This window comes from Puntigrus tetrazona, chromosome 17, assembly GCF_018831695.1.
Source record: "Puntigrus tetrazona isolate hp1 chromosome 17, ASM1883169v1, whole genome shotgun sequence".
Classification (NCBI taxonomy): Eukaryota; Metazoa; Chordata; class Actinopteri; order Cypriniformes; family Cyprinidae; genus Puntigrus; species Puntigrus tetrazona.
The window spans coordinates 20,756,558-20,780,334 of record NC_056715.1 but is presented as its reverse complement, the minus strand read 5'-3'; the positions used below and the strand labels follow the sequence as shown (position 1 = coordinate 20,780,334).

Genomic DNA, 23,777 nt, shown 5'->3' with positions numbered 1-23,777 from the left:
TTTAGAAATATGTCGTAAGTGTGTGTGTGTGTGTGTGTGTATATGTTATGTATGTATATGTATATATTCTCAAATATTTTCAGGTGACTGCTCTTGATTATGCACAGCATACAAACAATAAATAATAAAATAATTCTCAGCTGGATACAGATTTCTTTCATAGTCCACAAACACTTGGCAGCAAAGGACTTGCCTTTCTCAAGGCCAAAACAGAATTTCAATAAAAATACTGTATTCTAGGTCAGTCAGTCAGAAGTCTTTCCTTCTGCAACAGTAATGTCAGTGCAAAGAGTCAACTCCCTTCTCCCTTCCTGTCTGTGGCTTCTGTTTGAACTAAGCTTTTTGTGGGTGACTTTTGGCATATATCAACGTCTATAAACTGGGTTATGTTTGCATGGGTACCAGACTGGAATGTGCCAGTATAGAATGCAGAATAAATGGGGGCAGATCTTTTTTTTTTTTTTTTTTTTTTTTTTGCCAATTTCAGATACTCTTTTTGATAAATTCTTCCACTTATTTACCCCCAAGCAACATTTACACATCATCTGCATGGATTTAATACCTCCAGTTTGCAATGCGCATGAAATATTCTGACATGAAAGCAAACACGGGGGGCTTAAATGTTCTCAGTGCTTGTCTTTGCATGTGGATTAGTTTTTTTTTTTTTTAAAGGTCTGTAATTACGAGTTGTTAGGAGTGAAAGATCTAGCCCTAACTCCTCTTTTAAATCAGTAAAAGCTCAGTATGCCTATGGACTGCTATGGGGTTTCAGTGAGTACAGATGGCTCCATTCAGTCTTCTGAACCACAACAGGAAGAGCGCTAACTATAAACCACTTCCTGTGTCAAATGAGGAGCAATGGTATGTAGTGTTTATGAGCGCTTGAGCAGGGCAAGGCACTTACTGCTGAACTCTGAAAACAGATTGTGAAGCCATGTCAGCATACAGATGATATATCTAATTAAGTGATACGTCTAATCAGATTTGTGAAGTGCATCTTAAGTAAAAAGATTTTAAATATGGCCCTAAGCTTATCAAGACGAAAGCAAATACATGGGGCAGAAAATAAAGTACCTCAGCAAAAGCTAAAACCAAATAAACCTGAAATAATAAGCAAACGAATGACTGAAGAAAGGAAGGAATAAATGGGCCTTAAAAAACTATTGTAAAACATTGACGATAATTTAAAAAAGCGGAACAAACGAATGCAAAACAAAACTTGATCAGGTCTCAAAGAAACACAAACTGTATTAGAAAAACAAAACAAAACAAAACAAAACAAAAAATAGAGTCTTGCAAAGAAACAAGAAATAAATAAAAGCAGTAGATAACAAAATACGGTAGGGTTTTAGAAAAAGAACTAAAAAACAAACATACTAGAAAAAATATTTATTAAAATAAAACAAAGCTGTATTGTGTCGTACTTAACAAACTAAAATGAAAGAAATTGTATTTAAAACAAAACAAAACATAGATGGGTGACTACCATGACAGGGTTTTCTAGGTTTTTTTCCAGCGTATTTCTGTGGTTGCTAATGTCCTATCAAAAGAGTTCAGCCATGTTTCTGTGAAATGGGATTTTGTGTAATCATGCGCATAGCACAGTCACAGTCAAAGTTCTAGCTCAGATGATGGCATCTGACATAGACTCAGTAGGACAGGTTTGTCCTGATCAGTCCTCTCATCAGAATGAAAGAGATCTGACTCAGGTATACTCACGCTTTACAGTGAGAGTCGCAAGACTGTTGTCATAGCAACGAGAAAATCAAACATGCCTTTGAATGAGTTTGTCTGGTGCGCTCTAGTGTGGAATGGGTGGGTCTGCGCTGTGCCCGTGGTTACACCCTTTTACCAGAGTGAGTTAACCGAAAGGAACGCCAACCGAATTAACTGACGCACTCTGGATCAGCGAGTTGACTTATATCTATGTTTGTAAAGACTGCAGACTTAGAGGTTGAAAAAAAATATGGAGGGTTGCAATAGCTGTTTGTTTCAATGATTTGCTTTAGGTAGTAGTTATAGGATCTTAAAGGGACAGTTCCCCCGAAAATGAAAATGATGTCATCAATTAGTCACCCTCATGTCTTCCCAAACCTGTAAGACATTCATTCGTCTTCAGAAAATAAATTAAGGTATTTTTATTGAAATGTAAGAGTCTTCTGAACCTGCATAGACAGCTGACATGTTTAAGGCCCAGTGGTTCAGCTGTGATGTTATAAAGACAAACAAATATAACTAACAATTTCTTTTTTTTCTACCTTATCTTCTGTGTCAGTCTTTGACAGACATTAAATACAATAACACAATGCATTTCAATAAAAAAAGATGATTGTAACTTTTTCCTCTCACAACTTTTCTGCCCTTTAATTATGATATATGCTCACAATTATTTTTTTTGCCTCATATTAAAAAATAAATTTTTTGTCTCACAATTGTGAGTTTGTATCTGATTAAAGATGGTTTATATTGGATATTTTATAGAAATTCTGAAAAAAAGTGTCAAAATTGTCCGATAAAAAGTCTGTTATCTATTTTTTATATATAGTGGCGGGAATGGCCTTTTAACAGTTCTTTAATAATTCATCCCTCTCAACTCTTACTGGTTAACGGATCTATCAGTGAGTCATCATGGGAGGCACCCCATTGGTTACTTAATCCATCCATCATGTCTGAACAGTGCAACAACAGTTCTCACATTCCACCTTCCCATTCATCTTCACTTCACTTTCCCTCTGCCTATTTTCCGCTCAGGAAACCCAGCTACAGAATTCCAAATATTCCCATAGGAATGCTTCCGCCGGCCGGCATTCCTCCAGCTGCATAACGTAAGTCAAACAAACTGTAAGAAGGAGAAGAAAGAAAGAAAAAAAAGTTGTTGCATAATGCGACCAACCCTATAGGCAAGGCTGTAATGAAAGAGTGATTCCAGCTTGTTTGAGAATGAATGGTAATCGGATTTGCTTTTTGAAATGGCAATAACCGGTAAAAGAGTTTCTGTGTACACTCTGGGCTTGGTTTTAGAGGACTATATCACGAAATGTTCATCGGATTCCTGAGAGCTGACTCCACGCTGCTGGCGGTTCCCTGTGTCGCCATCGCTAATATTGATCCTAGAGGTCGGCCTTTGACCTCTCTCACCATTCGCTTTTGCGTATCCAGTGTTATCTGAGAACATCTGCAGCTAGGTTCACGAGGGTCAGAGTACACAGAATGTAAACACCGCACAGAGCCACCAATACGTCACTGTGCTCAACGCACATTTATGCGAGGTACACTTCTGTTGCTGTTAAATGAATAAGAGTGTCAGTGTTCATCATTGTGCTCATTTCCTGCCGTCAAAACCAAGACACATTTACAATACAAAACAAATGCACGCAAACATTATGTTTGTATAGGGTCTTCTCCAAAGAGCCCGTTTAGCGCCTTCATGAAATATTTAAAAGGTTATTTGGAATATGTAAAAATAAAAAGTACCAGGATCGATTTGCATAACATGCGAGCTCGGTAACCAACCATCCGATCCGACACTGATGTAAGTGATACTAATTCGAGAAATTAAGCAAATATTTCCACCACGTAATCAGCGTCGGTAGAGCGCTACAGCGAGGACATGCTTTTGTAGGGCAAATGGGAATTTAGCTTCTCCCTGGCTTCTACCTTATGTCAGGCATTTAACCACAAACCCATTCAAACCTCACTGATGTCAGGACGATGGTGCCGGTCTACAAAAATACATATTAGTTGGCAACACTCAGTACACCTATTAGTTGCTCATTAGCATGCATATTATTGGAATATTAGCCATTAGTAATTAAGAACATGCCTTACTTTACCTTATCCTACATCTCTAATCCTACCAATACCTAAACTTAACAACTACCTTACTATTAATAAGGCAAAAGTGTTACCTATTATTTTATTGGCAAAAAAAAATCTATCTATCTATCTATCTATCTATCTATATATATATATATATATATATATATATATATATATATATATATATGTATAAACAAAACAACAATGATTTATGAGAAAAAAAACGAAAGCATTTCTTAATTTGCATGTAGAAGTAGTGCAGTTACCAAACCTGTCCTACAGAAACTAACATGCAGCAGCATATAGTCAAGCTGCACAAACAATAGTGTTTACTCATACCGACTAAGAGGTTAGTATGTTAGATTGTTTGAGAAGATTTTCCGAGGGACACGCAATTATGACCACAACTATGAACAATGTAATCTTGTGCTGTTCAGGAACATTTTGCCACCAGTCTATCAACCTATGACATATATATTCATATATATTATTGTTAGACGATAAACACGGCCCTTTCCGTCCCTTTTAAATTAATTTTATTATTTAATTTAGGTGGGACCAGGCGATATATTAGCGAATCAATTACAAATCCAAGCAGCCGCAAGCCTGACTGGATCAGCCGAATAAAACCCTTAGTTTACGCAACCTGCTGGAACAGGCCTTTGCCATGTACTTTTATAATTTAATTCTAAAATAGCAATAAATCAACACTATAGTCCTATAAAAACACACAGATGTCAGACTGAATGTGAGAACCACTTAAAACTATCTCTCTCTCTCTCTCATATATATATATATATATATATATATATATATATATATATATATATATATATATATATATATATATATATATATAAAAATCATCAGGTACTTACCCTCTCATTTAATTCTGACTGAATGTGCTACTCAAAATATGTCCAGCAGAAGGTCACACAGGTTTGGAAAGTCATGAGGGTGGATGAACAACATGAGGGCACAAGGATGTCATTTTTTTTTTTTTTTGCACTCAAGAATAATAGCTCAAGCAGCGCATAGGAATAGAAAGTGTGTCTGAGTCTATATTTAAAGTGAAATAAGTCTCTTTAAAAGAATAATTAAGGCCACATGGGCTGCACAAGTGTTCTGAGGTGTGCATTTTGTGTTGCCTTACACACAAGAGGAGACTATTAATAGCATGCGTGTCATTAGCTGAACACCACCATCAGCAGAGCCACACGAGCACCACCCAAACTCCTACAATACAGCCTGACATCACCGACCACTTCCCTTTTAGGCATTACAATGAAAGCAGCTCTGCACTAAAAGTTCCTGAGCAGGCAAACACACACACACACACACGCGCGCGCGAGCGCAAAGAATGTGATGAAAAACTGCTGATATGAAAATAAAGGGGAAAATCTGTGTTACTCAATATATAGTTTTCAGCAGGGACACGTGTAATTGATCAAAATCTTTTTAAACAAATGCGTTCTATGGTGAAAAAAAAAAAGAAAAGTGCAGCACATTTTCATAACAAGCTGCACAACCAGAGTAATGGCTGCTGAAAACTCACAGGAATAAATTAGGTTATATGTTAAAATAATAGTTTTTTCAGTATTTTGAATCCTTTATGAGAAAGTGACTTCTTTCTGATGCACGTAAAAAAGAAGTTAAATGTATATGAAGAGGGAATAAATGAGATCATTCACACTTGTGACCTGCACAGTTATTCATAAACTCATCTTCGTCGGACTACATAATAAGAAAGATAAGACTAAGCCGTAAAACGCGGCGTGTGTGTCAGACAATCACCTGCTTTGTAAATCAAACGGCTCTGACCCCGTAAACATGACACTCAAAAGTCTCTCTTATGTTTAACAGCAGGTCTCGACAAGTTTGCAGTAGCTGCTCGATCCCACAGAACTGATTACGGTCAGGAAACCTGCACCCGCTCCAATACTTCCACTACAGTATTTCTCACTTTAAAAAAAAAAAAAGGAAGCGCACCAAAGCTTCAGCAAAAAAAAAGAGAAAACCCCCCCCAAAAACAATCATCAATATGTCAGCAGTCGAGCTCATTTCCGGCAATGCGAGCTGATGTGGCTGTGACCGATTTGAATGCTGGCTTGAGGGAGAAGAAACAGCCTAGCGGTTTAACAATCATTCAAGATGGCGCGCAGAGCAACAAGTGATCACGGCACTTGTTATTAACAGCTGTGTCAGCAAGAGCAAGCATTTGAGCCGTCCAGTGCCGGCCGCCCGTTACTCTTCTCTGCGTGCAACAGTTTCGCAGCTGTGCGGCCTTTAGAGAGCAAGTGGGAGACATCCTGTTTTTACAGTGGGATTTGCTGGGGGCGGGGGGGCGGCCCGTTTCAAAACAGCTCAATCCTGACACAGCTTATTTTGGGAGATTAAACCAAATTGCTCACATAACAAATATCCCCGATAAGGCGGTACAGGAGGATCCGAGGCTGAAACGAGCGAAAACGTGCCAGTTGGCGTTTGTCAGAAAGGTGTCTGGAGGCCCGTGCGCGAACAAACGGAGAGGTCAAACATTAAACTCGACACGCATTCTTTGTAATCTTATCTGCTGCGGATTCCAAAGTGCTTGGAGTCCTGGGTTTGGAAAATATTGTGCAAAAAAAAAAAAAAAGATTTTCCGTGTGTGCTACCTGGAACAAAGCTAAAAAAAGAAAAAAAAAAAAAAAGAAAATGGAGGAATTTCGACGGCACGCTAAATTCGTTTTCCATCCGACTCTGGTTTGGCTCGGGAACCCGGCGCTGGAAACTTCAGTGCATCGATAGGCATCAAAGACTGCATGAATTAGTCAGAACAAGAATGAACTAAGAGCGTTAAAATGACTAAGTTTAATTTCAAGTTACAATTACATAGCTGTTTCTGTACATGTTTCTCAAAATGATTAAAGCAAAGAGAGGAAATGAATAGAATGGAACATTTCTCCCCAAAAATGACAAATCCGGTCCACTCTACCGCAAGCACTACACTTGAAATGCAAGAATGTAACAATCCCACGTTTTAGAGACACATGAGTGTAAGTCAAAGACAATCTGGTCAATGCAATTAGCCTAAATGGTAAAAGGGCTACAAAAAAAAAAAAAGGCATCCCTCGATGTTTAGAAATGAAGTCTCTTAACGTCGAACTTGTTTTGGGCTACATTGCAATGCAGACAAAATTTAAAAAAAAATTACTTTCTGTGGATTTTCAAGCTTCCGAGAACACAAGACATCACTCGGTTTGATTATGCTGTGTGAATATAAGTTATGTCTGTGGTAAGCCCACCTTCCGCGATTAGATTTTTGCATAAAATATTCCATGGACTCATTTACATGTTGATTATCATTGGATGTCAGTGATATCATAACTATGGCACGGTTTAAAACCTGTTACACCACATAGCTACCTACAATTAGTATGCTACAACCTCCTCAGCAAAACTGTGCTTTGCTACAGTGGATGCCTGGACAGTTTTGATACATCTCGGTATAAAATGCCTTTAACACACTATTGGATCGTTTGTTGGAGACGGACTCCATTTTTTTGACTCTTTGATATCTGAGACAAAAAAAAAAAGTAGCTGAAGAAGAGAAAACAAATAGAAAACCTACAATCAAACAAAAAAAAAATAGAGAATCTTCATTCAGGAATGCTTTATCATGTTAAGCAATAGTCCATGGTGCGTGACACGAGTGTGTCACAGCATACAGGAAACTAAAAGCAAGCCAAACCCATTAGTTTGTTTCAAAGAGGACGTTTGAAACCAAAAATAAAAGTTAACTCTAAATCAAAACAGCACGAATATTCGGTGGGGAACGATTTTTTTCCCCCCATATTGAGTTTATTTGTCCTAAACAGTCAGTGCCAGTGTCATTAAGACTTGTAGTTAGATGTTAACCAAGTTAAGCCTTCGTACAGTCCGTCACCGGTCGTCGCGCACGACGGCTGCACGTACCAATTCCTATCCCGAATGCGCGTCAGTCCCAGCTTCTCCTGGATCTCGTGCGGCTTCATGGCGTCCGGCAGGTCTTGCTTGTTGGCGAAAATCAAAATGATGGCGTCCCGCATCTCGCGGTCGTTGATGATGCGGTGGAGTTCTTGCCTGGCCTCGTCTATGCGATCTCTATCAGCGCAATCCACCACGAAAATTAACCCCTGCGTACCCGTGTAGTAGTGTCGCCAGAGGGGACGGATCTTATCTTGTCCGCCCACATCCCACACGTTGAACTTGACGTTTTTGTAGGTGACCGTCTCCACGTTGAAACCGACGGTCGGGATGGTGGTCACGGACTGGCCGAGTTTCAACTTATAAAGGATGGTGGTTTTTCCGGCGGCGTCCAGTCCGAGCATCAATATTCTCATCTCTTTGTTACCAAATATCTTCGACAGCATCTTCCCCATCTTGTATACCGTTCATAAATGGTTACTTCCCTCCAAAAAGAAAAAAAAAGGTTTGACACAAGTGAAGGTTTGAAAGGTGAAACGAGCACTTTCTCTCTAAGATTTCCCTCTTGGGAATGTCAAATTTGTAAAGTAAACGTAACGCTTGTATGATAACAATTTCACAAAGACTGGGCGCAAAGTCACAGTGAATGAAGTGCAGTTCCAGCCGACACTGGTCACACTTGGTTGCGGATTAAACGTTACTGAAAACTTTCAGTAGAAGTGAAAAGGTCAAAGCTCGATTGGCGGTGCTTTTGCTTCGGTTTGAAAAACGCCGCCCTCGATAATAAATCCACAGAAAAGCGACAAAAGCAGCGATTTTTCAGTGCTTTTCCTGTGTGTCTGATAAGTGCAGCGAGGCCTCTTTAAGAGCCTGCGGTCTTTCAAGACTTCCTCTTGGCGTGTGAATGTCCGTCTCGGGGGCTCTTTCGCGTCCTTCCCCCCCAGAATGTAACCGGATAGCAGCTGAAGTCGTTCAAAGCCTCGGCGGAAAAGCGTTCATTTGACCGGCCGGCGGGTCTGTCATCTGGTCCGTCTGAAGCGGAGCCGCGTCGATTTCAACCGTCCCGAATTCGAATTGTGTCTCACGTGCCCCTGAGAGACAAGAGATGCTCAGAGGGAGTGCCAAAAAGAGCAACTTAGCCTGCTAGCTTAGCCGGCCGAACAACCAACAGAAAATCGTCACCACACACTTTTTACAAATATTTTCGACAGGTTATGTAAAATATACAAATTAACGATTTTTTTCATTCACATTCGAGCGACTAAATGCGTTTTAGTTACCTGCGGAGGCCCACCATTCTCTAGCAGTCACAACCCCGGTGTTCACTCCTAAAATCAGCCGAGTTCAGTGTGAAACTGACTACGTCAACGAGAACTAGCGGAAATGGCCGTTGCAGTCAGATTTTCACAATAAAGGTCTTGGCAAACGTCATTAATTGTTCGACTTTACTTTTAAAACATGCATTTAAAATACGCGCATATCAGACAATGTTTCGCAAGTCTGTATTGGAAACCGTGGACATGGAAAACGGAATGATAATGCGATAGTTCACCTAAAAGTGACAATTCTGTCATTATTTGATGTCAGTGAATTATCAATGAACTGACTTTAGCAGGAAAATGGCTCTTTGTTTTTGTCCTCTTGCATTATTGATAAATTATTTTCCGTTGACACTCAGCAGAATGTAAAGTTGTATTTTGTATAAAGCGCAATATAAATAAAAGTGACTATTTGACTATTCCCTAACCCCCCATTTTGTTACAAAACTGTAGGAACACAAAAATACACAAAATTGGTACCACTGATTGCAAGAAAATAAATACATAAATAGAAGACTAGTAAGTCTACTTAGACCCATAACTAACTTATGAAGACAGTCATTTGTCACCTCCTACTGGTATAACAATGTAACAGTATACAATGTAATTGGCGTAATAATTCACATAAGCAATACATTGCATTAACAGTATGGAACAAACACAGAAAATAATTGGATATGCAACAGCGAAACACATTTATGCCTTCAATAAATAATTGAGTAAATGTTATCTTTACGTGGCCAATAAAGCTGCAAGAACTAAACAGTCAATTTATATATATATATATATATATATATATATATATATATATATATATATATATATATATATATATATATATATATAATTTCTTTTTTTTTTTTTTTTTTTTTTTCTAATAATTATTTGTGTTATTTATTGTTAGTATTATTGCTTATTCATTAGTTACAACTGCTCATAACGACATCTCTTATCTCCAGGGCCACAATAAACGATTCGCACGTTTCCAGCATGTTTAAAAGCGAGCTCTGTCTCTTTAAGAAACCGAGCCGCTCGGTTTGGGGAACGCTATAAGCGAGTCGGATATGGCGGAATGGAAACGCACTACGTCGGCTCCGTCTTCAGCAAGCATGACCTCGCTGGGTCGAGCGCTGTCTCGCAGCAGGTTAAGTCAGCCAGAAGGGTTTCAGTCACAGAAGTCCCTGAGCCGGGGCGCCGCGGGTCAGACTCGCAGGAGGTTCTCCAGCAGTTCCGAGTCTCCTCCTGATGTGAGCCCAAATGTCGAGGCGAGGGTCCTGGTCATAAACACCGGCGGAACCATTGGAATGACGTATCATAATAACGGTAAACTGCATCAGCATCAGGGCTCTCACACTTGACTGGGGAGGGCTCACGTATGTACCACAACACTGCACTACAGACAGGTTATGCCGTTATTTGTTGATATCCTTCACATATTTCAATACAACAAAACAATGGGTGCAATATAAATGGTGGGGGTGCACGTTAATGCATTGGTCTTTGGATTTATTTTAAGGATAAGTCTACAGCTATCCCAAATGTATTTGGACATGCTAAAAATTATGTTATTATTGGCGTTATGTGTGGTGAATATTATTCCAAGTGGAATGTGGCATCTGTAAACAAAGGATGGTGAGCCATATATGCCACAGCCATCTAAATGCACCTATAGACCACTTTTTTTATTCTAATGTTTTTATCATCAAAGACAGTTACATTTCAGTTTGCATACATTACCTCAATTATTTATATTAAACATTATATATATATATATATATATATATATATATATATATATATATATATATACAATTACAATTATTGCAATTAATAATAATTAGCGATACACCAAATTTAAAATGTAACTATCACAAAGATTGGATATCTTTTTCGTTGAGTTGTATTTCAGTATTTTTAATATTATTATTATTACAATATTATTTGTATTTTTAAAATATTTTTTTCTTTTTGTAGAATATTTAATCATATTTAAGCATAAGATTATTTGCTTATTTTCAAGTCAAAACTAAAATAACAGTACAGTTATGTGTAAACAATTCATAGTTTGATAACAATTTTAACGGACTTTTCTTCTGTATTTGAAGTTCTGTCTCCAGAACCTAATGCTTTCGTCGCAACTCTACGCAAGCTCCCCATTCTGCATGATGAGCAGTACGCACAACAGACCAGACTGTATGAATACTACAAGCCTCCTGAGAACACGCTGGTGCTGCCGTAAGTCCCCACACACGTGTACAAAAAGACTTTGTTTGTGGAGGAGCTGTCATATTCATAGATTTGTTAATTTAGCTATTTGTGTACAAAATCCAGGTTGATTGTTGGTTTCTGTTATTATTGCACAAGAATAGCAATACTTCTCCCAAAGTAAAGTTGTCATTATTTACCTCCCCGATATAATTAAAAATGGCTAAACAAGCATATTAAGAAATATAAAAAAATAAAATATGTAAATATAAATAAATAAAATACTGGAATGCAGAGTCATTATTATAATATAATAAATGTGTATTAACTTCATTTATTAATATTAAGAAATATTTATTTATTAAGTCAACATTTTAAAATAAAATGCAAAAATAATTATTGTTTTATTATATATCCGGTATGTAAACAATTGCAATATAGCATAGTTTTTATGTGTAAAACACAATAAACGGGCCACAATAAATGTTCTACAGGATATATATGTGTAACTTTATATTACAACCTTTAATTTTAAGTGGATTGAATGTGAAATATTATATATACAGTACCTGTATACTTGTCTATATTTTACATTTGGGTTGATTAAAATATCTGTATTATATTAGAAAGGGGCAGGCAAGTCCGTTTTATGTTTGGTTCCTTAGTTAGCACATTAAAGGTCTGAGATTTGTGCTGTTTGATTTTGATTCGCAAGCATAATATATGCTGTAATGGCTATATGTTATGGTTGGGTTGTGCACATGAGAGTATATTAGAGATGCACCAATGCAAAATTTGTATGCCAAACCCAATATTCAGTTACTTCTACAAATCTCTATTAATATAAATGCACCTAACAAGAGTGGCCCAATTTTACAGCCTCGGAAATATGAATGTGGCTTAGGGTAAGCTACCCATTCTTAATGAAGATGGGTCTCGTTGATCTGCTCACTTTCCTAAAAGTGGAAAATACCCCAATGCCGAGTTCTTCATCACAGTAAGACTACGAGCCTCCCCTTGAGCGAAGTCTGAAGTCTGCTGCTTTATAATATTTACTCATCCATTGACGTACATATGGTATTTACTTTAACTACAGGAGATGCCCTTGAAATCAGTCAAACTCTCTCTCGTTGTCAATAAGTAATCAAGGCTATTTTATTTTAGCTGATCTAGATAAACTAACCTGTGTTTGCCTATAATGGCCTTTGCTTGTTTAAAAAACGGGTTTTGATTTGCTTGTTGTCGGTGTTTGAGTGTCTTTCTCAATAAACATTACAATTTTGATGCCTTTTTAAATCATTTTCTCTCTTTTTGTCACCCAGACTGTCCAAACAGAACAAGAGGATAGTATACACAGTTTTAGAGTACTCTCCCCTCCTCGACTCCTGCAATATGACCACGGATGACTGGGCCACTATTGGAAAAGACATCGAGGTGCTCCCTTTTGAGCAATTTTGAAGCTTACATTTATTGTTTTCCACAGCCCTGGGTTTGCAAATTTGTAATTGTTGCTAATCTTCTAACTTCTTGAATTAGAGTTCTGTGAACAGATTGTCAGTTGGTGCTTTCAACTTTTTTTTTTTTTTTTTTTTTCTCTCAACTCAACAGAAACACTATGAGCAATATGATGGTTTTGTGATCCTGCACGGCACAGACACAATGGCTTACACCGCCTCTGCCTTGTCCTTCATGTGTGAGAACCTGGGAAAGCCTGTCATCCTCACCGGCTCGCAGGTAACACGCTTTTAAGGAACAGCTCACCCGTAAATTTGGGGCAGTCGAGGTCTAATGGATAGAGAGTTGGACCTGTAACCCGAAGTTCCAGGTTTGGCAGGAATGGACGGAGTGAATATATAACTATATAACATGTGCATTTTAGTTATGTCTCTATGTTTCAATTAGATTTCAGTGCAACACACTAATAGTTATTATGCTTTCTTTATTTCATTTAAAGGATTCAGTTCAACCCGAAATAAAAAGTCTGCCATTAACTACTCTTCCTCATTTAGTCATTCGTCTTTGAATAATGCCGACTTGACCAATAGCTTCACAACCATCTTGTATATGGCAGGTGCCCATCTATGAGATGAGGAATGATGGGAGGGACAACCTCATGGGGGCGCTTTTGATAGCAGGACAGTTTGTCATCCCTGAGGTGAGCTTTTTGGTTTTCTGTAAAAAATGCACAAACTACATTGGTTTTTTTCGTTTGTTCACTAGATCAACCGTTCGAGTGAATTGCTTGCTTTCTTCACAGGTTTGCCTATATTTTCATCATAAGCTGTACAGGGGCAACCGTGTCACCAAAGTGGATGCTGAAAGTTTCAAAGCGTTTACCTCACCGAACCTGCCGCCCTTAGCCAATGCTGAAGTCGACATCAAAAGTGATAACATTTCTGCCTACATACACAGTTTTAGTCCCATTTGAGGCAATGAAATTAAAAGATTATTTTGCCCCCAACTATGAAAATTTGGTAGATTATTTTGTTCCCTTTTAGTGGTTTTTCCAGTGCTTTACAACTAGTTTCGCTTTACTATGCGATTATAACGAGGCTTTCAAGATTCAAAAAGGACAAAAGTAACATTTAAAGGGATAGTTCACTCAAAAATGAAAATTGTGTCAATAATCATTCAGCGTCATGTCGTTCCAAACCTGTAAGATCTTTGTTGGTCTTTGGAACATTTTGGAAGATATTTTTGATGCAAATGTTACAATTATGTGAATCACTTATGTAATTTCTTTTGCTTCTGTACATTTTTAAATTTCATTGTGTGAAGAATTAATTAGAAAGTACAAATACTCCATGTTGTCTTACAATTAGTATTATACTGCATAAATAGCAACTGCACAAATATAATCCAAAGACCGCATGTGCAAGAACATACACACTTCAAAAAAAAAAAGTGGACAAAGAAATGTGTAATTATGTCATATTGCCAGACACTGCTTGAAATGTTATGCAAGCCGCCTCATTAGTAATGCTGTTATTAGTTTTATTCAGTTTTATTTTAAGTATTATGCTTTTTTTTCTCTTCAGTTAACTGGGATACTGTGTGGAGAGCCAACACAACCTCCAGATTCACTGTTAACACACAAATGAACCGTAATGTGGGTCTCCTGCGACTCTTCCCAGGAATCACTGCTGCTACTGTAAGGCTGTGTGGTAATGTCTGCTTTTATTTGCCACGTATCCTTGACCAAAACATTAATTCAGCACGTGTACATGTTCATTGGCATATTTATATTCTCTTCAGGTCAGGGCCTTCTTGCAGCCTCCTATGGATGGGATCGTACTGGAGACCTACGGCAGCGGTAACGCTCCTGATAACCGTGCTGACCTCCTAGATGAGATCCGTAAAGCCACCGAGAGAGGAGTCATCATAGTCAACTGCACCCAGTGCCTCAGGGGCTCGGTCACAACCTCATACGCCACCGGCCAGGTATGGGTGTCTGCTTGAGAAAGGTCTCATGGGGTTGTGTTCCAGGAGTGTGTAATCCTTTAATATTCCCTCCCAGGCTCTCAGTGATGCCGGTTTGGTTGCTGGCTGTGATATGACCCCAGAAGCTGCTCTTTCAAAACTCTCCTATGTGCTGGCAAAACAAAACCTCAGTATAGAAGAGAAGAAAAAGGTATGCAAAAAATGTTAATTAAAATAAAATATAAACCATATTTGATGTATAAGAAAAAATAAAAATAATCTAGTTCATATTTTTTGAAGAAATGTTTTTAAAAAGTCATGCAGTGTAACCATCAATTAAATGAGTAAAAATATGCAAACAAATGTTATTTATTTATTAATTGGAGAGTCACAAAAATTGAAAGGTTACAATTTGAATGCTCAAAATGTTTAGATATTGGTATTTTAAGATGTTTTTGCATGTTGACATTATTCTTTATATTATATTATATTTTTGAAATATTTATAAGTAGTAAAGCATTTTTTTTCTCACAAACTCTTAATAAGGTTTTTTTTTGAAGACCTGTAAGACATTTTAATTAAAATGAATTTTTAATGAAAGCTATTACCTGTTTATAAGATGCTGAGCCGCAATCTGCGTGGTGAGATGATAGCGCACCTGGGCGGAGCAAAACTTTCTCTCAGTGACAGTCGCTTTATTCAGGTCATCGCTCGGTCCCTCAGCATTAGCTGTAAAGAGGTAATGTGCCCGTTTTTTATTTTGTAACAGTGTTTGACACTCAGCCAAAGGGGGTGTGCGACATTCACAAATTTTTATAAGGAAATAAGCAGTAATGAGAAAAATGAGCTCTTATGTTTTAAAGAGCAGGTGATATGGTATTTTATGATCTAAGCATCTAAGCTCACAAAACATTCTAATTTTCTCAGGCTATGCAATTTTTTTTATATTAGAATAATTTTGTAATGATTTTAATATAGTTCGTTTTGAATCAATTCAGATCCTAAGGTCTGTAAACCCCTCCCTTCCATAAGCCAACTCTGCTCTGATTGGTCATTTTTTGGGGGGTTTAAAAATAACATTTTCAATATTGAATTGTGATTTATTAATTTTTTTTTTTAAAGTAAAAAATGAAACTGAACCGTCTGAATGTTCAAAATTCTTCTAAAGCATGAATACGCTTTTTTGAACCAGCACTAAATATTTCACCGCTGTGTTTATTTGGACCTGTTTCTATTGGTATTCTAACTGCATTTCAGTAGCCCGCATAATGCAGAGAATGAGTGGACTACTATTGATCATGTTTTTTTTTTTTTTTTTTGCCAAATGAGTGACATATTCAATGTTGACTCGCACATTGTAAAAACCCCCCCCCAAAAAACATGACTATTCTGCACAAATAGCTTGGTTGGTTTGATCAGTTCAAGCTTGAAAAGGGAACAGAGTCATGGGACTGACTGTCATACTTCCTTTCTCCCTCTCACACAGACAGTCAGCAGCAAATACTTAAATAATACTTACAGTTTCTGATTAAGATGCACCAGATGCAAACGCACCACCTTTGTGTTACTTTTTAAGTATAAGAAGGGATTGATTGCTTGTTTTTAATATAAGAAGTTATTTTTATAGCAAATGAAAAGTTCTTTTGTACCAAAAAGTGTAATGAATAAACCTCAGTACAGTAGAATGCAGGAGAAGAAGGTTTAACACTCTTCAGCAGTAAAAAAAAGAAAGAAGCACAATTGTTAGCTTGTCTAAAGTCATTTTTGCTGCTTAGTATGGTTGAACTGGATCATAATAGGATAAGACATCGGTTAATAAAATGGGATAATTTAATTTAATTTAATTATTGCAGGTTTGTGTCATATTCTGAGTTTGCACTTTCGCTGTTTTAATTCATTTTGATAAATACAAAATTTTTTTTTTTTTTTGAGAAGAATTAATGTAATGCGTTACTTTACTAGTTACTTGAATTAACTTGCGTTAATTATAATGCGTTACCCCCAACACTGGTTGCAAGTAATCTAAATAATGATTCCTAACTGCATCTACATTTGGAAAGACAAATAAAGTGCTTTTGCTTTGGCACAGAAACACAGTGTCTCCCTGACATGCTGCAGTTACTGAAACCATGTCTTCTTTCTTTGCGTGAATGCTGTGTTATGCAAATTTCATCACATCGTGGCGTAGATTTGAGACGTGTTTGAGGCAATTTAGCCTGGACGGGATCAGCCTTCTCTGAAAGAAAAGGAAAAATATCATATAACCCATTTAGTAAGAAGAGGTCATGATTAATTACTATTTTCTTATACATAGTATTAATGTCAACAGGAGCTTGAAGCCATACGAGATGCACTGACGCCCACTCTGGTCTGTGTTGCTGCTAAAATCGGAGACATTGAGGCTTTGGAGGCCATAAGGGAAATGGTAAGATATTGACACCTGTTCAAATCTTCCTCAGCATTTAAAAGTTACCCTACATTAAATATGCAAAGCTGATATTCTAGTTCATTTGTAGTTATTATTAACAAAATTTAGATTTATTTTACATCATTTAACATTTTTTAAACACAAACATAATCTGATAACAATAATTTCTGCTTTAATATATATATATATATATATATATATATATATATATATATATATATATATATATATATATATATTCTTCAAAATGGCACTGGAAGAACTGTTGAAAAAGTCATTATTTTTCTTTTCTTTCGCATACAAAAAGTTTTCTTGTTGCTTGATAACATTGGTATTGAGCGGCTGATGGCAGATGGAGTATTCTGATGTACGTCTTTCTTTCATACTTTTCTAGACCTTAACAGTGTTCAGGTTATGCAGTTTCTAGACACGCTTGCAATTTATCCTAATCCCATTCCTCTTATTTTGTATTTGAAAATTGTATTAAAAATGCAAATACTCCGAAACGCAGTCCAGCAAATGCAATACAGATCATAACTGCTTTCTTCTATTTAGGGTACTGACCTGAGCATGGCAGATTATGATGGCCGCACTCCCCTGCACATCTCGGCGTGTGAGGGCCATCTGAAAGTGGTGGAGTACCTGCTGAGTAAAGGGGCCACCGTCTATGCCAGGGATCGCTTTGGTGACACACCTCTTCGCAATGCTGTTCGCTTCAGGTGAGACTGATGCTTTTTGAGGCCAGCAGAAGTAGTTTTTGTAAGTCAGTTTTTAAGACAAACTAGACTAGTTTTTAACTGATGGGTTGTAACCCAAAAAGTCTGTTTTGCAGTGCCAAATGCAACTCACCATATCATCATTCATAGTTCATGACAATCCAAAACAATATGACTTACTTTCTTCCATGAAACACACACGATCAATTACAAGTTAAGTTCAATTAAGACGTATGTGTAACCTTTCTATGTTTGTAGGCATAAGGACGTTGTGAAACTGCTGAGGAAGACTGGAGCTCATTTTTCCTGGGAAGAAATGGAGGATGCTGGAACAGAGTTGTGCAGGTGTCGTATACATATACACATTTCATATACAAACATTTGGGAAAAAAAATAGATAGCAAATGTTATTATTATTATTATTATTAATAACATATTTTTAATACCATTCTTACACTTTGTATTTGCAAACGACACATTAACATACAGTTTAACAATAGTAATTTTTTTTTATTTATTTATTTTTTTTATGATGATCAGGTCAAATCAACTTTTTGTCTCCTGTGATTACGTTAGGGTTGATGATTGCCCATTTAGAGCTTCTCATGTGTGTTTTCCAGTCTTGCGGCAAGTGGCGACTTGGAAGGATTGGAGATTTGGCATTTAGCTGGGGTGGATATGACCATGTGCAGTTATGATGGACAGACGCCCATTGAAGTGGTGAGTTAACAGGGTATTTGTATGACTTTTACAAAGTTTGTTTTGGAGCTTAGTAGAAAATGCTCTCATGCCTGCGGGTTCGAAAACCTAATTAACATTACTGCAATACCTTCCTCCCCAGCCTGGTACAAACGGCTCGATTATTTCCGGGTTTTGATGTTGGCCCGCCTTCACGTGTTGAGATTGGTTAGCTGCCCCAGTGAACTGCGATCGGCCAATCAGCTCAGATGTTTCATTACTGCTCGCCCTTTGTAAAACTCCCATAGAATATTGAACAGGAGGTTCGCGCAGAACCTTTGCACACACGAATATCGCAAGACATATCAAAGTGTTAACGTTATCGTTTTTCTTGGCTAAATCACGGTTCGTTGCGGCGGATATGCAAATTGGTTCTCTACAAGCAGGAATGGGAGAGATAGAGGTTTCCCGGTGAATCTGTACTTTTGTAAAACATTGCATGCAGGATGAAACGAAAATGGCATCCAAAATTTTCTGAAGACAGTCGGTTTCCTTCAGAAATACAGTGATTTAAAAACACCCGCAGTGGCTTTTTGAATTGTGTAGTGCTTATGTCAAAGCCTTTTGGAAAATTTATTTGTGGTGGTCTGATAAATACTGATTACTTCACGGTCAGCGATTTTCTAAAAACGTTTTCATATTTACACACATTATTCACGTACATGTGTAATGACTTGATGCTACGCCGTCTCGTCTGAAGCGTCCCGACCACAACCTTACTCCTCCTCACCACCAACCATTTCAATTTCAGTAGGCAGGAATTACTTTAATGGTATTCTAATGGACCACATTGAGACATCACAAATAAAGGAAAACACCTCTTTAGTCCAAACCTCTGTAGGCCATTGGTGTAGTTCTTGAAAAGGGATTTAAAAAAAAAAAAAAAAAAAAATATATCCCCATTTGGAGTGAATTCTTCAGTTTTCCAGCATCTTTTGCGTGTTTAAACCATTTCCAGCAGTAACTTTATGATTTTTTCACACTGAGGACAGTTTAGGGACTCAAACACAACTATTAAAACGGGTTCAAACGCTCACTGATGCTCCAGAAGGAAGTAAGATGATGTATTAAGATGCATCAGGATGAATATGTTCAACGTTTTCTTATTTTGTTGTATTTTTTGACATTTTGGTGTACATTTATATCGGCAAAAACAAGTTCTTCTGTGTTTTCATCTTCAGGCAAGAGCCACTGGATGTGAGGAGGTTGTTGAGTTCTTAAAGCAGGCTACTATGTACCAAGCTCAGGTATGAAAAATAAACTATAAAAATGAAAAGGCATTTTAAAAAATACCCACATTTATAAAAATGTTATTATCTTTTACTGGATGCTCAGACAACAATTTCAAATTCCATTTGAAGTTATGTTATATAAAAGTTACTTTTTTGACAATTTTCTGGTTCTGTGGTATATATGGTATTTTATGGTTCTTTGTAAGTGTGTGTATTTTTATTATAGCTGCATGCATAATGAATATGCTGTTTATTTCTAAAGCATGTGCATAGCTAACGTAAGTTATGTATACGTCAACCTCACAAAAGAGTTTTTGCAACTGAAAATATACTGTATGTCTACCTTTCCACAGACTAATAAATATTAAGCATGCTTCTGATAAATAGGCAATATTTATCAGGTACACTGTATAGTATACACGGTATTCTGAATACCAACAGTGACAATAATACAAACAAAAAAAAGTGCCCCTGTTATGCCATTTGCAATATTACCTTTCATAAAGTGTGTAATGCAAACAATCTGCAAAGTTGTAAATCTGAAAATGCACAATAAACAAAGTTATTGTCTCCCAAAATAAAGAATGAACTCTATATACAGTCGTTAGTAAATTAAATCCCATTTCTGTTACGGCTACGCATCACAGCATAACACATTTGCATAATTCCCATCTGTGTTTTCCATTGGCCGGCCACAAACAACTGGACCCTGCCCACCAAGACGCTTCCAACGTGCTGTACGTAGTAGACCAATCAAAACAGACCAATCAGAGTAGAGTAGGTTCACGGGCGGCAGGGGTTTTTCACTTTGCATGCATGTAAACCTGTTGTACAAGACTCCCAAAACAATATCAGGACCCTTAAAAATGGCATAATGGGGGCATTTTAATATATATTAAATATATATATTGTTCTGTTTACTAATGCTCTTCACTTTTCAGCATGAGACAGATGCTGACAGTAATGAGGTAACAAAAGTTTAAGATATTTTACTCATTTGAGTAAAATGAAAATACATCTGTTGTTTCATTTCATGTAGAAAAAACCACACACACACACACACACGTTGGTATTTGTGGTTTATGGGGACTCTACATACAAACTGTATTTTCTATCATCCTATACCAACCCAACATCTAACCCTACCCCTTTTTAGATTTTTAGATTTAAAAAAAACTATGGTATGTTGTTTTTTTTTTTACATGGACACACATAATACCTCTGTCATAACCATTTCATTAAACACATTTTTCCGTTTCCCCAGACAAAAACCAGTACACACACACACACACACACACACACAGTATATACTGTTTTAAAAAAATGCATGCTTCAGAAATATGCATGCTGCATGTCTCAATGGCATGGTTGTGAGTTGATTAAAAAAAACAATACAGAAAGACATCTTTCTTCACTTTTAGATGCACAATCAGTAAACGGTCCAAAACATCCATCGCTGTGATGACTTGTAATTAATGTGCTGATGAAATGTCTTTGTGGCATGATTGGTGTGTAAGAGAATCTGGCAAAAATCAACCGCTTGACGTTAACAAGAAACCTCTCGTCTTTTTTCTTGCAGCCAGTATTTGAGGAGGATGAGGTAAATTGAGTGTTGAGCTGGATGGCATTCAGCGCACTTGATGTTTAACTGTTCAAGTACAGTCTTACCGTTGTGACATGTGTTTGAAGTCATCAAACAATATTTGGCCATTTTTATGTTCATATGAATATTCACGCATTGATACTTCACAAATGGAGACGGTGGTCTGGACAGAACAGAGAATAGTTTTGGAAACCGCAAGATATCGGACAGTTGCTAAACATTCAAATGTGCATCCAGATCATTTCTTCTAGTAATACATACCGTGTTTTCAATCTGTAACGATGCATAACTGTGTGCTTTCAATGATTCATTTTTTTTTCTGTTCTCTAGAATGTCGAGTATACGGAGTTTACAGCTTGTCCAAGATCCTGAGGAGGCCGTCCTACGAGCTGTCACTTCCTGCCGCTATTGTCCATCCAAGTTTCTTATTTTACTTGAACTAGCATCCTCTCAAAACCTAAAGAGCACAAACCAAACCTCAAAAACAGTAAGCAATCAGTTATGAATGTATCGTGACTATCATACATACTATTTATGTACAAGCAAATGATTCAGATGATGTCCAACATTATAATACGTCCCCGTTTGAATGTGATGTATTCATTGTTTAGATTTAGAATAAGTTCAGATATTTGAAGCGTCCTTCAGTGTTTTTAATGCGTCCGATTCAATGTGGTCATAATGGTGATCCTAAATGTGAATGTGTTTTTAAAAAAAAACGACTACAGTTGTAACCACAGTGAAGAGAAAGGATGGTTTTACAGGGTTGTAGCAAACAAAAAAAAAACCGTCTCAGTATAATGGAATCTGAGGAGCAGGTGACTTCACCATCAGCCAATGAATTGATGTAAGTCTGTTTGGGCTTCAGACAATCCACACACCCAGAGAGTGTTCCTGTTATATCACAGCTAACATAATTATGTGTTTGTAATCCAAAAGTTTGCAGAACACCAATTTTTTTCCTGTGTTTGTCTGTAATTCTGAGTTTCATAATGAAAAATTGAATTTTAGTTCACCTCAGAAAAGCTTTCAATTTAATAGATTTTTTTTAAATGTTTTTTTTTTTTTGATGTTACAAAAGCATATGTTTATGCTTTGGCTGCATTTGACTGTCATGTCTGCACGGCCTTTTGACAATGAAAGGCAAAAAGTATTTTCTTTTGCAAAAGTGTACAATAAATTTCTACAAATGTCTCGTGTCTCATTCTCTAATGATGCAAAGGCCGATTGTCCTGAAAAGGCTCGTTCTGTATTGCAGCGGAAGACGGGGCAGTGTTCAATAAATCAGATCGAAAACGGAAGTCATTATTTTTTGAAATTCTGTTTGTAATGATACTGCAGAGAAGTTCGACCTTATTGGATAAACAAACATTATTAGCGGTGTTTATCCTCTGTAGCCCAAGTAGGAAGCTATTTCTTTATCTTTCCAAAATGTTCCTCAAATAGACCCTAAAATAAATATGATGGAGTCAATAAACCAATTTTCCTTGAAAGTATTGAGAAGCACTACCATTGTCAGTACTGATGAAGTAATGATAGATATCAGATTTGCAATTACAGGATTTATATATATATATATTCAACTGAAGAAAGCCAAGCCTGCAACCTCCTAGAGTATATGTCTTTTCATATAGCCACATAACTCTATTAGCTCATCTGTTCACATGGTTGACTCACATGAAATGTAAATATGGCACTTTAAGGGAAAGCCACCCATCTTTAATTAGGACATGGAGGTTGTGTAGTGAAGGGTGGGAAGGGGTGCTATTTTTACCCAACATTTAGAAAGATCACACACTTATTTACATGAAAGTTACAAAAGAATTTACAAAGAAGATTTAGGATGACTCAGTAAATTATGTATAATTTACTGTACAGTATTGTTCTGATTGTGAGCATTGCGATATACTGTAATTAATTATAATAATGTACAATTATAATTACTCAATCGGATTAATCAGTTATTACCCTGTACTGAATACAGGGTGTCCGATTTGTTTTAGGCAGGAATGCAGTATATCAACATTTTTCACATTATGTAAATTATGAATAAACTTTTATTTCTAAAAGTCATGAAAATACTAGAGCAAAACTTTGCAGTACTGGGCTCATCTTAGCCATCTCTGTACTAGCTAAAAAACGTCATCTCATTTCATTTGTTTATTTATATTGTATATGTCTTATTGTTTGTATTTTGAATTAATAAACACATTCTTACGTTGCTGCGTTTATGATTGTAATATCGATTTTTATAACCTGAAACAAGATCATATTGCCTACCCCTACTTGTAACTGCTTTCTTTTTTTGTTGTTTATATAATTTATGTAATTATATTTGGTCACTTTCATAAT

At 36.9% G+C, this 23,777-nt stretch overlaps 2 protein-coding genes across 8 annotated transcripts; one reads left to right on the top strand and one right to left on the bottom strand.

Moving 5' to 3' along the window:
• Positions 1 to 6,646: 6,646 nt before the first annotated feature.
• arf6b (ADP-ribosylation factor 6b) lies at positions 6,647 to 9,161 on the bottom strand. Its single transcript, XM_043262446.1, has 2 exons — positions 9,045 to 9,161; positions 6,647 to 8,855 (listed from the first exon to the last, which is right to left on the bottom strand). Exon 2 carries the CDS (start codon positions 8,217 to 8,219, stop codon positions 7,692 to 7,694), a length of 528 nt encoding a protein of 175 aa, XP_043118381.1. The 5' UTR covers positions 8,220 to 8,855; positions 9,045 to 9,161; the 3' UTR covers positions 6,647 to 7,691.
• A 944-nt stretch (positions 9,162 to 10,105) lies between these two features.
• Positions 10,106 to 22,619, top strand: aspg (asparaginase homolog (S. cerevisiae)). Of its 7 annotated transcripts, none has more exons than XR_006252988.1 (18): positions 10,106 to 10,406; positions 11,189 to 11,318; positions 12,611 to 12,722; positions 12,897 to 13,022; positions 13,360 to 13,443; positions 13,546 to 13,672; positions 14,327 to 14,439; positions 14,544 to 14,729; positions 14,806 to 14,919; positions 15,328 to 15,447; positions 17,038 to 17,133; positions 17,692 to 17,855; positions 18,111 to 18,197; positions 18,473 to 18,572; positions 19,772 to 19,837; positions 20,764 to 20,790; positions 21,244 to 21,422; positions 21,756 to 22,619. XR_006252988.1 is itself a non-coding variant. In XM_043262439.1 (18 exons), the coding sequence occupies exons 1-18, from the start codon at positions 10,148 to 10,150 to the stop codon at positions 21,795 to 21,797; spliced, it is 1,974 nt and encodes a 657-aa protein (XP_043118374.1). In that variant the 5' UTR covers positions 10,106 to 10,147; the 3' UTR covers positions 21,798 to 22,619. The 7 variants fall into 7 exon arrangements, 6 of the variants coding, with proteins under 6 accessions (XP_043118374.1, XP_043118376.1, XP_043118375.1 ...); XM_043262439.1 differs by having other exon boundaries at positions 21,402 to 21,422; XM_043262441.1 differs by lacking the exon at positions 20,764 to 20,790 and having other exon boundaries at positions 21,402 to 21,422.
• Positions 22,620 to 23,777: the final 1,158 nt, after the last annotated feature.